This window comes from Vanessa tameamea, chromosome 5 (assembly GCF_037043105.1).
Source record: "Vanessa tameamea isolate UH-Manoa-2023 chromosome 5, ilVanTame1 primary haplotype, whole genome shotgun sequence".
In the NCBI taxonomy this organism is placed as follows: Eukaryota; Metazoa; Arthropoda; class Insecta; order Lepidoptera; family Nymphalidae; genus Vanessa; species Vanessa tameamea.
In genome coordinates, this window is record NC_087313.1 from 4,950,440 (window position 1) to 4,965,577 (window position 15,138).

The 15,138-nt window shown below is 32.4% G+C and overlaps 2 protein-coding genes across 2 annotated transcripts in view; both read right to left on the reverse strand.

Annotated features, from left to right (window-relative positions):
• The window catches only part of LOC113392519 (MYND-type zinc finger-containing chromatin reader ZMYND8-like), a 281,123-nt gene that overhangs the window by 86,930 nt on the left and 179,055 nt on the right, over positions 1-15,138 (reverse strand). The gene's annotated exons all lie outside the window — the stretch shown is intronic.
• On the reverse strand, positions 11,261-15,053 carry LOC113392530 (replication factor C subunit 4). Its single transcript, XM_026629017.2, has 6 exons — positions 14,865-15,053; positions 14,515-14,790; positions 14,215-14,433; positions 13,949-14,108; positions 13,521-13,603; positions 11,261-11,561 (listed from the first exon to the last, which is right to left on the reverse strand). The coding sequence occupies exons 1-6, from the start codon at positions 14,969-14,971 to the stop codon at positions 11,354-11,356; spliced, it is 1,053 nt and encodes a 350-aa protein (XP_026484802.2). The 5' UTR covers positions 14,972-15,053; the 3' UTR covers positions 11,261-11,353.

A 15,138-nucleotide genomic window follows, 5' to 3' on the forward strand; every position in this document is an offset into this window, starting at 1 on the left:
ATCCATCATTACTGTGTGTTTAATTCATTGTGAGATAAAAATGTTTAAGGTTTTTTTACAATAATATTATATGAAATAAAATTATTCAGAATTTATGGTTCCATCCAAAAGGTCTTGTGCCCAGGCTAATCTTATAATTAAGAAAAATATTTAATACGTCTCAGTTTTTTGAAAATCATGCAAAACAAAAATAATTAATTTATTTCCTCGATTTGTTTACTTTCCAAGTAAGTTAATAATTTTTCGCAAGTAATGTCTTTCACGCAGTAAAGCAATTAATTTGGTCAATATAAAAACGTATTTGAATTGCATTTAATTTTATGTTGAAATAATGAAAAATTTGCTTTTATTAAAGTTTAGATAAACTTATTGAATTCAGGTATTTAAGTCAATAAATTATTAAGTAATATATGTGATTTTATTTTCGGTGTTTGGGTTCAAATTGTCACACTAATATTTTTTATTACTTTCTAAATTAAAATTTAAGAAACATATTGAAATGTCAATAGAATGGAAAATAAAAAAAATCGAGTTTTGTGACATTTGTGACTTAAAATGAGTATTCTGGGACTTTGATGACATTTTGCTCTATGGGGACGATATTTAATCTATTTAGGTTATTTTTCAGTGACAATAATTTGTCATCAAAACATAAATTTATGATAATAAAAACTTACCTGTTTACCATAATCAGCTCCCTCTAAAATAACATAATAGATAAAATTAATACTTATACACATAATATTAAACATAAAATTTCATCTAATTCTTAATTCATTGTCATTCTCTCAGACGATTATTAATCTGTGTGATGTATTAATTTTTACAAAACAGATTAAAAACGAAACTTACCCATAAATGATATTCTTCTACATTGTATCAAGTCATTAATAGTAATTGCTAAACGTAAAGAAAAAAAAATATTAAAATCTGTAGTAGTAAACAAATAATAAGTACAAGTGCGTACTTGAGTAGAACGTTATAATGCCGTGTATCTGATCAGCATCACTTGCGTGGCAGCATGCACTTAGTCGATGATTACGCCAATAAACGTTTCTGAAGCACGCTACATTCACGGCCAACCAATACTTGTCCAAGATTTTATAAGAAGACTTTTATATACGACGTATATCCACACACAGAGCTAATAATATTATATAGGATAGTAATATAATTTTATCACGGATAATGATTTCAGATAGCTTTATGTTCTTTGGGAACCTTTTTATATAAACAGCATTTAACAAGAATTATGATCAGGATACAGATAATTAATATAAATTGTACAGTTGTAAGTTGTGCAAGGAAAATAACTTAATGTGATAACTTTAATTGTTGGCGAAGACATCGTATTTTTCATAAATTAGTGTGTAGTATTGCCAGTTATAATTTGGACGTTTGACAATTTGAAAATATAAATAAATAAAATAAAAAGTCATGTTATCTTCGTTCGTTTGAAACATAAGAAATGTCTATAATATGTATTATAGTCACACAATATGAATGTCGGAGCTGAATTGAACGCTTCGAGTAATTTGCATCTCAATAAATATACATGATAAAGTTCATTCGAGAGTTTTGCGTAACGAAAAAGAAGAGGCAATCGGCGGTCGGTGGAATAAAGCCATCGACCTCGTACCGTCCGCAACGAAGTACAAAAGAATTACCTAATCTAATTGCAAGAAGTAATTGAATACAGCCTTTCGCTATGCACGGATAACGATAATACTTTGAATTAAATGTCTCCAACTTATATCTGCTTATTCTCAGTATAAAAAAACACTTCTTAAATTATAAATATCACTAGTTTGTTTTATTTGAATACTATATAAAATATAAAACAAAACCCAAATGACATTTAATATTTTTCGTGAGTTTCAGTTGCACTAGCAAGGCACAGATGATGTCGGATGCGAATTATTGAATTTTAAAATGCGTAAAACTCAAAATAGCATCAAAAGTATAGTGTGAATAGATCTACCTATGGTAATTTTTCTAATAAGTTACTTGATGAATGTTGCTCAACGCTTCGATGTAATAGTGTTGAGAACCTTGGTTCGGTGTTTGAGTTGCGCACATAAATCATTTTCATGGGCCAGCGATCAAACTGACAAATTGCACCACAATATAGAGAAGACCGTTTCAATTAATTGGTGACGATAAAGAAATTATTTCGTTAAATATGACTAAATTTATTTACTATTTTTATAACTTTAATATTTTACAAATTAATTTTTCAACAATTATTTAGAAACTCAAGTACAATAATTTAGTACAGCATTGTTGATATAATATGTAAAGGATATTTTTAATGTTGCAATATAAAATAAATTATTTAATTTTGCAGTCCCCTTTGCATCAAATTTGCATATATTTTACTTTAATAATATAATAATTCCTCACGCAATTTAATACATTCAATGATGTATTTAAATGCGAATAAGGAACCTTTTAACAATAATTATTTGATACCGCGAACTAAGTTCCCACAATACTACGAGTTCACACAGGAGTTGTAAACGGTTAACGATTTTCAGTTCAAGAAGTCTAGCGGTTTCTGAACTGTGCGAGTGTTATGTCAAACAAAAGAAAGTTACGCTAGGTCGGGCGGATCGCTCAACCCTAACGTTCGCACGGCCCGCGGAAGTACTATGTTTATAAAGCAAAAAATGAACGCACAATACCATAACGTACCTATGTGCCATGGGAGAATGATGAGCTGCTATGTGAACTGACCTTTTGTTATAAAATAATTATTTAATTACACGAAAACCGAACATATCCTTCCTGGAATATTAACTACGTACCTAAATAATCATTTATTTTATCTGTGGGCGCCTTTTTTGTATCTCACTAGGAACGAACTTCACCATAGTAAGATGCGCTATGGCATTAAATCCCTCAGAACCTAAAAATAACTAATATATCTAGCCTAGATATATTAGTTCTCATAATGATAAAAAGCACGACATACCTGATGTTTTTAAACACATACATTATACATATATGTATGATTTAATTTCATATGTATTAACACAAATAGAAATAATTTCTTACAAACAAAATTCGCAAAAAATATTTCAAAATTACACCCAATTTTTACGTATTAAAAAAATTAAATATTTACGCTTATCTGTAAAAAAAATTACAATTTTAAGTCAAATAACTTGCTATAACCAAATTACTCAGACCATAATTAAGATAGACCAAGTCAGTACTAAGTAGAACTCGTACGGGTTAAGTCAGCTTAGGTAACACCGAATAACAATTGGTACAACCAGTCCGGACGGCGGACGCAGTCTTCACGAGCCGTGATGGGGAGCATATAATCTACTTACAGTCAAATAAAGTATTCAATTATCCTAAAAAACAAGGAACACAAAATAAAATGCAGTTATGGTTACAAATTATTGTCAAAGCACGTTTATCTTTTTCGAAAATTTTGCAATATTTGTGGATAAATTAAATGATGAATAACGTTTTTCAATTACAAAAATATATATATGGATGCAACTTATAATTAAGATTATTTTATTTACTCTTTTTGGTTTCCAACAGAAACTACTTTTTTCCATTAAATATTCCTTAAAAAAGTTTTGTAATGTGTACCTTATGTAAGTTTATTTAACGTCATTTATTAACGAACATAATCTAGATTACTTTCGTCGGTTTTCTTTAAAATCAACTTTGTATGATTTTTGCATAAACGAAAATAAAACGTATTTCATATGATGATTAGTACTTGGAAGCGTCTTACGACACTTAGAAACGATACATTTTTAATATTAAATTCAATGAAGGTTTCATTGAAAATTACAGCATAATATCACGCTTATCTATAGTATTACGTTGTACATATTAATACGATAAATCACAAAATTATACACGTTTCACAGAGCCGGATTTAGAGATTGGAGACCCTGGGGCACACAAAGGACCCCAATGATTTTTTCAAATGAAATTAAACAATTCTTTCAGTCTGGTTTGAAGAATTAAAAATGACTTACCTTATATATTCATTGTCTTTAAAAATCTTTTAGATCATTATAATTTTTTGGTTTTATTCTTATAGATTGAGTTAACTCAAATAATTCTACTTGTATACTACATTTAGTTCATGAAATGTGTTCACTCTTCGAAATTGGAAATTGTTTTTTTATTTGGCAATGTCCATTGTATCTCTCCGCTGGACGCCCCGAGGCTGTAGCCCCGAATCCCCTTGATCTGACCCTGTTCTGACGCTCGAAAATAGTTAAGGTTATAGCAATAAGGTTCTATTCAACATTTTACTTACAAAAAATTGACTTAAAATTTTAACTTGATAAGTATATATTTTTCATAACGGACTTACGGAAACTTAAAAACCCTTAAACCAGAGTAGAAAAAGCAAAAACATGTTTCAATATATTTTACTACAAAGATAAGTTTACATGGTTGTGCCTACGGTCTATCCTTGTTTCATTTATTCGACGTGGCGATGAATCGCTGGACCAAACCATTTTTATTTTTTCATGAACTTTAATTTCAATATTGTTTTATAAATTGTTGTGGCATTTGCCTATTTCAAGTTGATTTTATATTAAGAAATGATTGTAGTTTGGTTTGATAAGCTAACGTATGAATACAAGTTGTCGATATTTATTCATGCAATTTATTTAAGTTGATAGCCACTAATTTGACTGATAGCTGGTATAGAATAAAATTATTCACGTTTGACGATTCAAAACAGTAATATATATTTTTTTAATTGTAAATGTTTAAATTGTATATCTTTATTTTACACGAGTCATACATGCGAAATTATACGTAATAAATACATCATTTATCGTTTTATTTTTTAAAGAACTTATATCATGCAAATAAAACGAAAGACAAATCAAACGAAAATGTGTTGTATGTTTTATTGGTGTAGCGATACTCATTTTCGAGATACTCCAAGGCTTAGGTATGTTAAAATAACATTAAATATTGTATTGTACGAACATATTGTAGAAAATTAGTTATAAGGGACAAAATATACGTTATTTAACCTTATAGTTATTACTAGCGACCGGCCCCGGCTTCGCACGGGTGCAATGCGGATACTTAATATACTACAGAATCTCTTACAACGTTCACAGCTTTTTTGTCATTAGACAATACAAACCGCTATGCCTCTGCATTTTAAATCTGTAATATCTTCGAAAATATTCATTAGAATTACATGCTGTAGAAGGCCATATTGATCTATATTAAATGCACAATGTATTTGAGGTACTTAATTGGATACAGATTAATGCCGTATTGCTTAAAATCGCTTCGAAAATAAGCCATTATTACTCGTAAAAATTAATGGATAAGAAATGGTTATTGTGGGTTATCCTCAAGAGATAGACATATATCATCGGCAACTTTTTTGAAGACCTTTTTAAGGTGTACAATACTGTAATACATTATTTTGATCTATCTCGTAGGGTTCAGCCAGCGTTTGCAATGTAAGCTCCAAAAATGTTTTTATTTACGACATCACTTTAGAAACCTGTCAATTAATCAGTACTTCTTTACTATATTGTGCATGTTTTATACATATAAACCTTCCTCTTGATTCAATCTAGCTACTTAAAAAAACCGAATCAAAATCTATTGTGTAATTTTAAAGATCAAAGCATACACAGGGACAGACAGCGGTAAGCGACTTTGTTTTATAGTATGTAATGATACGTCGATTTTCTTAATTTGATTTCATAATTAATATAGTCGTTGAAAAAGAGTAACTACTGATTTTCTTTCCGGTTTGTATCTATAGAATCTGCATGATACAATATGGTCGATCAAATTGAAAGTTATTTTGTTACATGACAATTTAAAATTTATGTAACAGACTGCTTGAATGAAAAAAGTGCTTTGTTAAGTATATTATTTAAAGGACAGTAATAGACAACACTGAAAACAAAATATTTATATTATATGTTTATAGCCAAACCAACGACAATGCTGAGTTATAAAGAAAAATCAAATTAAACAGATAAACAACGCTACCATAATAAAGTTAACACAACTAAGAAAGAACTTCTTAGTTGGTTTTGTTAAAACATTCCCATTTAATAAATTACGGTCGATTTTTTTCATAGACTTTTACCTGATATAAATCTACCTGCTATACAGACCACTTCCCCGAAAAGCTATTAACCGATTCTACTAAGTTCGTTCAGAGAAAGAGGATAATTTATTCTGGAACAGCACTTTAGACAAATTGTTGTAATTTTTTCGTGACTCCTCAAAGATGGCTAACTTTTTGTATATCCTATATCTATAAAATACAAAATTCTATGTGAAATTTTCTGCTTCAAAACAACTTCTTTCAAGTAATTCTAACGCATAATAAAAATAACTGGAAAATTATCAACACCAAATTTAAAGTAATTCTACCTGAAAAGTGATTACCTACAGTTTACAACGCAAGCACGTGTAAAGCTTGTGATGTAATTTCTTTACAAAAACACCGATCCATTATATATATGTGTATTGTAAAATGATATGGTACACCGAGTACGCATATAATATTATAAATGTATTTATTTTATACAAATACTCTTTGGACATTTCGAATTAATTATATTCAGCATTTATTTTTCTTTTCTTGTATTAATATTGGTTATCATTTTAAAATAAAATAAAAGGGTCTTACCATATTTAGATTGTAAATCATATAACAAATTCTTAGCTCATAAAATTGGCTCCGCAATATTTTATACCTGACCATTTACTGGAAATTGCACAATAGTGTGAAAGATTAGTATCTTCTCCGACGTTTGACGCATAATTGAGTTTGTATAATCAAAGAATGTACATTGTAGTGGTGTTGTAAAGGGAAGGTTGTTAGCGTCAGGTTGTCGGCCCCTGCCCGTGACGTCACCTCACTGACCATTCCGGGACCCGCCACAATGGCCTTTCTTAGAAGGAGCAGATGCGCTTGCGCCGCTATTTACCGCGTCCCTCGCTTCTCGCGTCGCTCGCCTTACCCGCCAATATTGAGACAATAGTTACAAGAACGAAAATGACGATCTTGTTTTAACATTTCGAATACGTTACCTGGGCTTTGATAAATGGCCTTTGTAAATAATAAGACCGCATAAAAAACCATCGTAAAAACTCACTTCATAAAAAGCGGTTAAGTTGGCCGGAATTTTACGACTTGACGGACGGTGCGGGTACGGGCAGGTAGACGCTGATTACCTTAACCACAGCGCGTACCTGCGCTCAACGTATCATTAGTACGGTACACGGTAATGATACATCCCCGTAATCATCAGCGCGCAATCACGCCCCATGTCCTTGTCGCCTTTCGATGAACATCGCAACTTCCATGGATGAGTGTGGATCTAGTCATGATGTTAGAACATGCACTAAACCTCCACTCATCGAAAGAAATTGACCTTTGTGCTGGCCGCGCTGGTATCCGGGGTACGATGCACTGCACGCACTAATCGTTTGCGACGTCACGTTGCACCGAACCGAACGTTAATAAGCACGTTGCTGTGTTTAAAAAACAAGTATGAATCGTTGCCGCGCGTTTAAGGGCGACACGGCACGACCGTGCGCTCCGACCGTTCACTACGAAATAAACGGCCGAGATTTGAAATCTGAAAATCTAGACGCTGCGCGTGCGGCGGGGAAGGAGAAGCGGCGGTCGGTGTCGACCAATCGCGTGCGTGCGCGCGCAAACCGTGACGAGGTGGGGAGAACTGCCGCGCACGGCGCAACACCGTCCGATATTATCTTTTCTTACAGAACGTTATTTTCTTTCTTTCCTACTCGCTCGTTCGTCCGTTCAACCGGCAACGGAAGTGAAATTATCGTGCGCGTAAACTGTAGACCTGATAGTACCACGACGGCAGCCGTGTCTTTGTACACCTGCTTGACTTGATCTTCGAATGATTTAGATTTTTGAAATACAAATAGGTTTGGTTTATCAAAATTTTGCATTTACGAAATGAATGTCATAAGAATATAAATGAAATTATTTTCGGTTACTTCATAAAACATTTATTACCGAAAGGAACAACAATAGCCCGTTTCTCAGAATATAAAATTAAATCATCAGACTTGACAATAATGTTTCACAGTATTGATTTTTAATAATCATGCAAAATGACTTCCTTCCAAACGATATTACACTTTATAACAACAGCATAAAGGACATAATACAAAAATATATTAACAATGAATGATATTTTAGTCTCGGGGAATGTATTACATAATTCGGTACGTAAAAATATTACCTCGCTTAACATTGGCGTGAGGTATTATCGATTTGATTGAGTAAAAATATGCAAAACGTTTGAAGATACACGTACATAGTATCAAAAATATCTGTACTGTGTATTAAAATTTTCAAACAGCTTGTTTTATATTCTACAAGCTACCCGCCTTCACAAGGGAACTCAATAGGCTGTATATGTCCCACTGGTAGGCTAAAGCCTCCGCTCCTTTTAAGGAGGTTTGAAACTAATTCCACCACGCTGCTCTTATATATATGGTGGATATTGTTAGACAAACATAGAAGTTTTTTTTGGGTTAAAACTTTTTCGTACGCAGAAAAACTCACCTAAGTTTGATAGAGAACCAAATTTACATTTATTTAAGTTCCAATTATAATCTATGAATATATGTCTATATTCAGTAATGTAATAAGGAATGCTATTCTGTAACGCACTTCGGAACTCTCTCGTGAAATGTCGAAAACCGACAAACAGGAATATACTATGTATTATGATCCGTGTATCTTTTAAATGTTATCATTATACTCAATGTCGCATATTACTTTTTGATATTTCACGATCGTGTTCTATACCTGTGCGTTCACCTTTGTCTAGGATAGACAACATATATTCGCTTCCTACAATATTCGTGTCTATTTTATACCAAATTGATAATACATGAAGGCAGAATAATTAGGATAGTTCTCATTTTCATCGTTTTGTTTTTTCCCTTTCATATATTTTTGAATTATAAAATAAAAAAATATTATCTGTAACATCGATACTCATTAATCTTATAAATATTATACGGTATGTTCAGATTCAGTACTTTCATGAAATATAAAATATAACTCAGTACAAACTTAACTAAAGATATTATGACCCATATGTCTCAGCTTAAAACATACATATATTTTTGACAAAGGACAAACTGTATTAATATATGTAAAGTAAAGTTAGCTTGTAAATGGCTCACTGCTGAGTTAAGACCTCCTCTCGGTTTGAGGGGAAGGTGGGGAGCTAATTCCACCACGATTCAACAACGCTGATTGGTGGATACGCATGTGGCAAATCTTCATTGAAATTAGACACATCACATACAGGTGATCTAGATCAGTATGACAGGTCCCTCATGATGTTTTCCTTCATCACTGTACACGAGATGAATTATAAACACAAATTAAGCACATGAAAATTTAGTGTAGTTTAAACCCGCCATCATCGGTTATATCTTTTAAGCCATCTCGGGTACACTTAAGAACGTAATATACTATGTTAACTTATTTTCGTTTCAGCTCACAAATCACAAGCAAAATTTAAAAAATAAATAAATATCGAATGAAGATTTTTATTACGAAATCTATGAAGATTTCATGTGTGTTTTTCTCAAAATGTTGGCCTCCAGAGCAGAAAAATGGGCTATTTTGCTTGGAGAAGGAAAGTCGGTCAAACGGACTAATACTCTGAAAAGATATAATAAGTGCGCAAAGGAATGCCCAGTAAGTGATACAATATACACAATGATTTATTAATTAAGCCATGAATATGTAGTAAAAAAAATGACCTCAGGAAGAAATATTTTTATCCAACAATGCTGCCCATTAATATACAATTTTTCTCTTATACATAACAATAGAAAAGTATACCAGTTTTAAATTATTGTATAACTTAATATTAGAATAAAATTAATTTCAAGCATATTGCCTTAAAAGCATTATATTGTAGAATTTTGACTAGTGCTTTCGGAAATGTTGGCAAGTATTTAAAGAACATGTACAAAGGATAAGATACACAGACGTGTGACGTGACATACGATGTTTTAGAATAGAACATAACATATGTAACATACATAACAGTAGAACATAGCCTATTCCAACCACAAGTGGACAAAAGCAAAATAAAAAAAATTTGACGTCGCATTGAGGCGATATCATTGGTCGAGAGCTTGAACTATCTATGATATTCATTATGGTTTCTTGAAAACTTGGACGAAGCTGCTATCGGAATTTTGGAAATAATATTAAAGTCGATATAAGTAGTAAAGTGAAATAGTGTTGTATTATGAACAGGATATATTAATCAAGTACTACTAGTGTACAAAATACTGAGCTAGTAGCAAATTGCATGAAATACGTAAATCTAACGTTTGTTTATCTTTATTATTTCTTTGATAGGAATAGGCTATAGGCGAAATTATTTAAGTATATAATATCCAATATATGTTTAAAAAATATACCCGATACAAAATCATAATTTATCGATGTCGCATAGTTCAGTTTTAGCGATTATTTACCTGTATAAAATAAAATGTTCAACACGACAATTGTTGCTCATTTAAATATTTATCATGATCACATTATCACTCTCACTACCATGAATATACGTTCTATATTTATTGAAAAAACCAATGTAAATATTATACTTGGACAGGACCGCACCGTAAGTTAAGGGGGCCCTGGACTAACACTACTTAGGGGCCCACCTAAGACATATCTGAACGTAGACTTGAATTAAATTAATTGAATTGGTTTGATCAATTGCAGGACTCGCAGGGCTGCAAACCTTACGATCTGTTTAATTTAATAAAGTTGTGGATTCTTTCACATTATTGTCTTTTTTTGACTTTGACTTACTTAGCTGGGCCCCCCTCGAATTCACGAGGCCCTGGGCTGAAGCCCAAAAAGCCATATGGTAGATCCGGCCCTGTACTTGCTGGCAGGTTTGTTCATGATGATCAAAAATAATAAATATGACGTCACTAGTGTATTAGTTCTTGAGATATTCGCACTGTTTTCGAACATATGAAAGTCTCTAACTTGGATCACACACTACAATGATATCATTAGTCATTGGAATACTGGTATATTCTGACGAATATATACATAATATTAATAGTTTTATATGTTCTACAATATATTTCATAATTGGTCGTTTTGGTATTAAGCCATGAATCAAAACAATAAATCAAAAATGTATACATATTTTGATGCTAACTGTACATAGTGTTCCTTTAAGATTAACAAATGTTATTTTTCCTTACTTGATAAACATAATTCGCTCATGAAATTACATTCGAAATAACACCAAAATGTGAATTTATAATGGAATAATAATTATGGATCATTATTTGCCATAATTATCGTGCAACCTAAATCGGTTAATTGCATGACTTCCGCGCCGCCATCCAGCAGCCGATACGAGCACACGGCGACTTTTTCACTTATAACGCATTTCTGTTTGTTAGTGAGATGACCAGCATTCACCACGGTAGCGCTCAGTTGTTCCAAGAGCTGTGACGCTGAATATGCTTCCATGAGGAAACTGCAACAAGTGAATCATAGTTAGCATGACATAAGTATAAAAAACCACAGAACATTTTTTTCTGTAAATCTATACTAATATTAGAAATGCGAATAATACTCGGTCTGTTACCTCTTCACGCTTAAAACGCTGAGACGATTTATATCGAAATAGTTTGAGTCCCGGGGAAAAAAGGCTACTTTTTTTAATGTATGCGAGGAATTAAAATAGGGGTTTGACAATGTGTGCTGCAATTTCGCGCGGTTCAGCTAATATATATAATATATAACTACATGTACCTAAACAACCAGTAGCCTTCGACATATTGCGGCTATGGAAATGCCAAAAAATCATGTCAACCTGTTGCTGCGTGAGAGTAGAACAAATAACATACCTTCGCATTTAAAATATAAACGCTAACCCGAAAAGCGGTTTTCTGGCTATGTTTATTCCAATTTTTATGGCGAATAGTTAAACGGATAGTAATTAATGTGCTACATTGTACTACAATGAGCACCATCTAGTGGCTAGTTACGACAAAGTTAATAAGAAAACTGTAAGTACCAACTTTTATCGTCTTCAGTTAGACGGTAAGGAAGTATATTAAACTATTATAATCATATGAAATATACATATAAAGAATATATACTGTTTTCTATTAAAACTATTACGCCGCTGTCCTGCGCCTGCGCGGTCGGTTCGGATTTGCAGTCCCATATCATATAAATGATGTACAACATCAAATTAAGCCATCATCAATAAAAATAATAGACCGCTTCTTTTGTCATTATTGATTGCAGTCGCGCACAAACGAAGGATAACCCGAGTGATGCGTAGAAATCTGTTTCTGATGATGTTTAGTTTTGATAACTCATTTTGCCCATGAGCACAAGCGGTATGACTCCCATAGGAAAAGGTAAACTAGGTAAAAGCGTACGTTTTGCATAATACCATCTAATTCCTAAGATTCCAATCTGAATTTTGACGCCGTTTGCAAAGGGATCGTAAGATTTATCCTATTGAGTAAAAATGAAGCGTTCGACATGTGACCTGGGCACTAATTCTACTTACAAATGTACAGTTTATCGCGATTGAATCAAAACATAATAGTTGCCGTTCAGCCGGTTTCCGTCAAAGTTGGATCGCAATATAATGAGGATCGTATCGTAACCGACATTAATGAGTACAATTAGTCTGTATAGCCTATTCCAATGGAAGTAGGAAAAAAGATAAACAAACCTTAGATTTACGTATTTCATGCGACTTGCTAGTAACTCGGCTATATTGTGCACTACTAAGAGTTTATGATTAATATATATTTATTTATAACACAACACTATTACACTTAACTACTTATTTCCACTTTAATTTTACTACCAAAATTCCGATAACAGTATCGTCGTTTCGTGAAAATCATTGATTATTCAAGCTTACCGACCGAAGCTTTCGACCAATGATATCTACTTGCGGTTAAATGTTGTTTATTTGACTCCTCTTATATATGGAATATGTTTATGTATGTTTGGAACAGAGTATAGTTAAGATTAAGAAGAGGTTATTTTTTGTAAAAAATAGTCGAAGTTTGATGGTAATAGGATCGGGAATGTATCATTACCGCTATATTTTAGTAGAATTGACGCCGTGAATTTAAAGGTTTATGAATACGTGAACTTCATAATATACTGAAAACTATGTAATTTTTTGTTTGTTTTAAATAATGTATATTTCATTACATACATTTTTACTACAAAATATTAATTTGAAACGAGGTGTTTAAATAGATGATTTTTAGCAATAAATTATCTAATTTCAATATTCCTTTCATTTTTAACTAACATACTCTGTTCATGTAAATTTTAATATCCAGCCATATTTTATGTATGAAAAAGAATTATTTTCTTTTATATATGAGGCTACTTATATACTTTTTATTTTCTTTTATGTACAAATTGAAATATAAACATTGTTACTTGTACTTACTTTTCAACAAATATCTCTAATTCACTGTAGTTTTTGATGCCGAGGTACTCATCGGTCAGTTTTTGAGGTACAAGCCCTGTTACCTGCAAAACGAAAATTTTTGTGATATGTTAGTTAGACATCACCATAGCAGAATTCAAATCACCATCATGATTCTCTTAAAATAATGCACTTTACATATAGTTGCCGGGCTGAGTCAGTGGACTTAGTGTGCAGACCTTTATATAAATACAATACAAATTAAGAATTAATATTCTTAGTGTAATCAATAATTTTTCAGGTAATATAGAAGACAAAGTCATGGAAAATTTTTTAAGGACTGCATTATTGCACACAATAAGCTTAGGAGAATTTAATTAAAAATTAGTAAATATAAACAAAAATAATAATAAGAGATCATATTGAAGTATTAAAGATTTCTCATCTACCTCAATTAATCCATCAGAGGTAATCTTTCCAATTAAGCGCTGGCAGCACTGTAAAGCTGTGAGTGCACGACGCAGGTCACCTTCACATGTGTCAACTGCCTCATGTAAGATCTCACCATCGCCTACATCTACACCTTCTGCTTCACAAACATCCCGTAGTCTAAAACATATCATAAATGTTGAGTTTATCCACAAAAAAACAGCAATTGTTGCAAATGAAGTTATTTTTCATTTCTAATATCAAGTATGTAAGATAAAAAAAATACCTCTTTATAACATTTTCTCGTGCAAGTGGTTTAAATCTAAATTTAGAACATCTGCTTGTAATAGGTGGTATGATTCTAGAGACGTAGTTGCAAATGAGACAAAAACGAGTTGTGCGAGTCTCTTTTTCCATGGTACGACGCAGCGCTGCCTGTGCCGCTGTCGTCATAGAGTCCGCTTCATCTAGTATTACCAGCTTGTAGGGGGGGCATGGCCTACCACTGTATAAAATTTTGTATTATATATTTTTACATGGAAACTTAATAAAATATATTGTAAAAGTATTTTAAAAATATACTCACTCGGGCCTTGTACTGCTGACTGTAAGTTGTGAAAATGATTTAACTTTATCTCTTATCACTTGGATACCACGTTCATCTGATGCGTTAAGTTCAAGGACGCGATCACGAGTAATATCCCCGAAGAGCTGACGCGCAGCTGCGAGAATTGCACTCGTTTTGCCTGTTCCTGGCGGACCATAGAACAACAAGTGCGGTAGGTCTCCTCCCGCCAAGCACTCGCGAAGAACTTGAACAACCTCTGTTTGATCAACGATGTCGTCTATTGTTTTCGGCCGGCTAAACAATAAAAAACAGCGTTACATTCTTATAAAATTAACCAATATCAACATGCATAAACAGCAGCAACGTACTATTTTTCAACCCATGGCGCTGGAGGTTTCTTTTTTACTGATTTGACTCCAGATGAAGAAGGTTTATCTGCACTTGAAATTTTACCAGTTTTTAGAAATGCTTGCATCGTGAAAATATTATTTAAGTCTCTTAAATTAAACAAAATATATCACGAAATGACGAAACAAACTTTAAATTTGTTAGTTGACAAAGGCGGTAAAATTAAATTGTCAGTTGTTTTATGTCATAATTATTTATGTATATATAGTGTGTCAAAGACAATTACCGTCAAAC

Excerpts from the sequence above, each read along its gene's own strand:
- LOC113392530 (XM_026629017.2), bottom strand. The coding sequence starts at position 14,971 with ATGCAAGCATTTCTAAAAACTGGTAAAATTTCAAGTGCAGATAAACCT. Across the intron at positions 14,434-14,514 it reads GTCAGCAGTACAAGGCCCGA|TGGTAGGCCATGCCCCCCCT; the intron begins GTGAGTATATTT and ends AATTTTATACAG. Across the intron at positions 11,562-13,520 it reads TTAGAGATATTTGTTGAAAA|TTTCCTCATGGAAGCATATT; the intron begins GTAAGTACAAGT and ends CACTTGTTGCAG.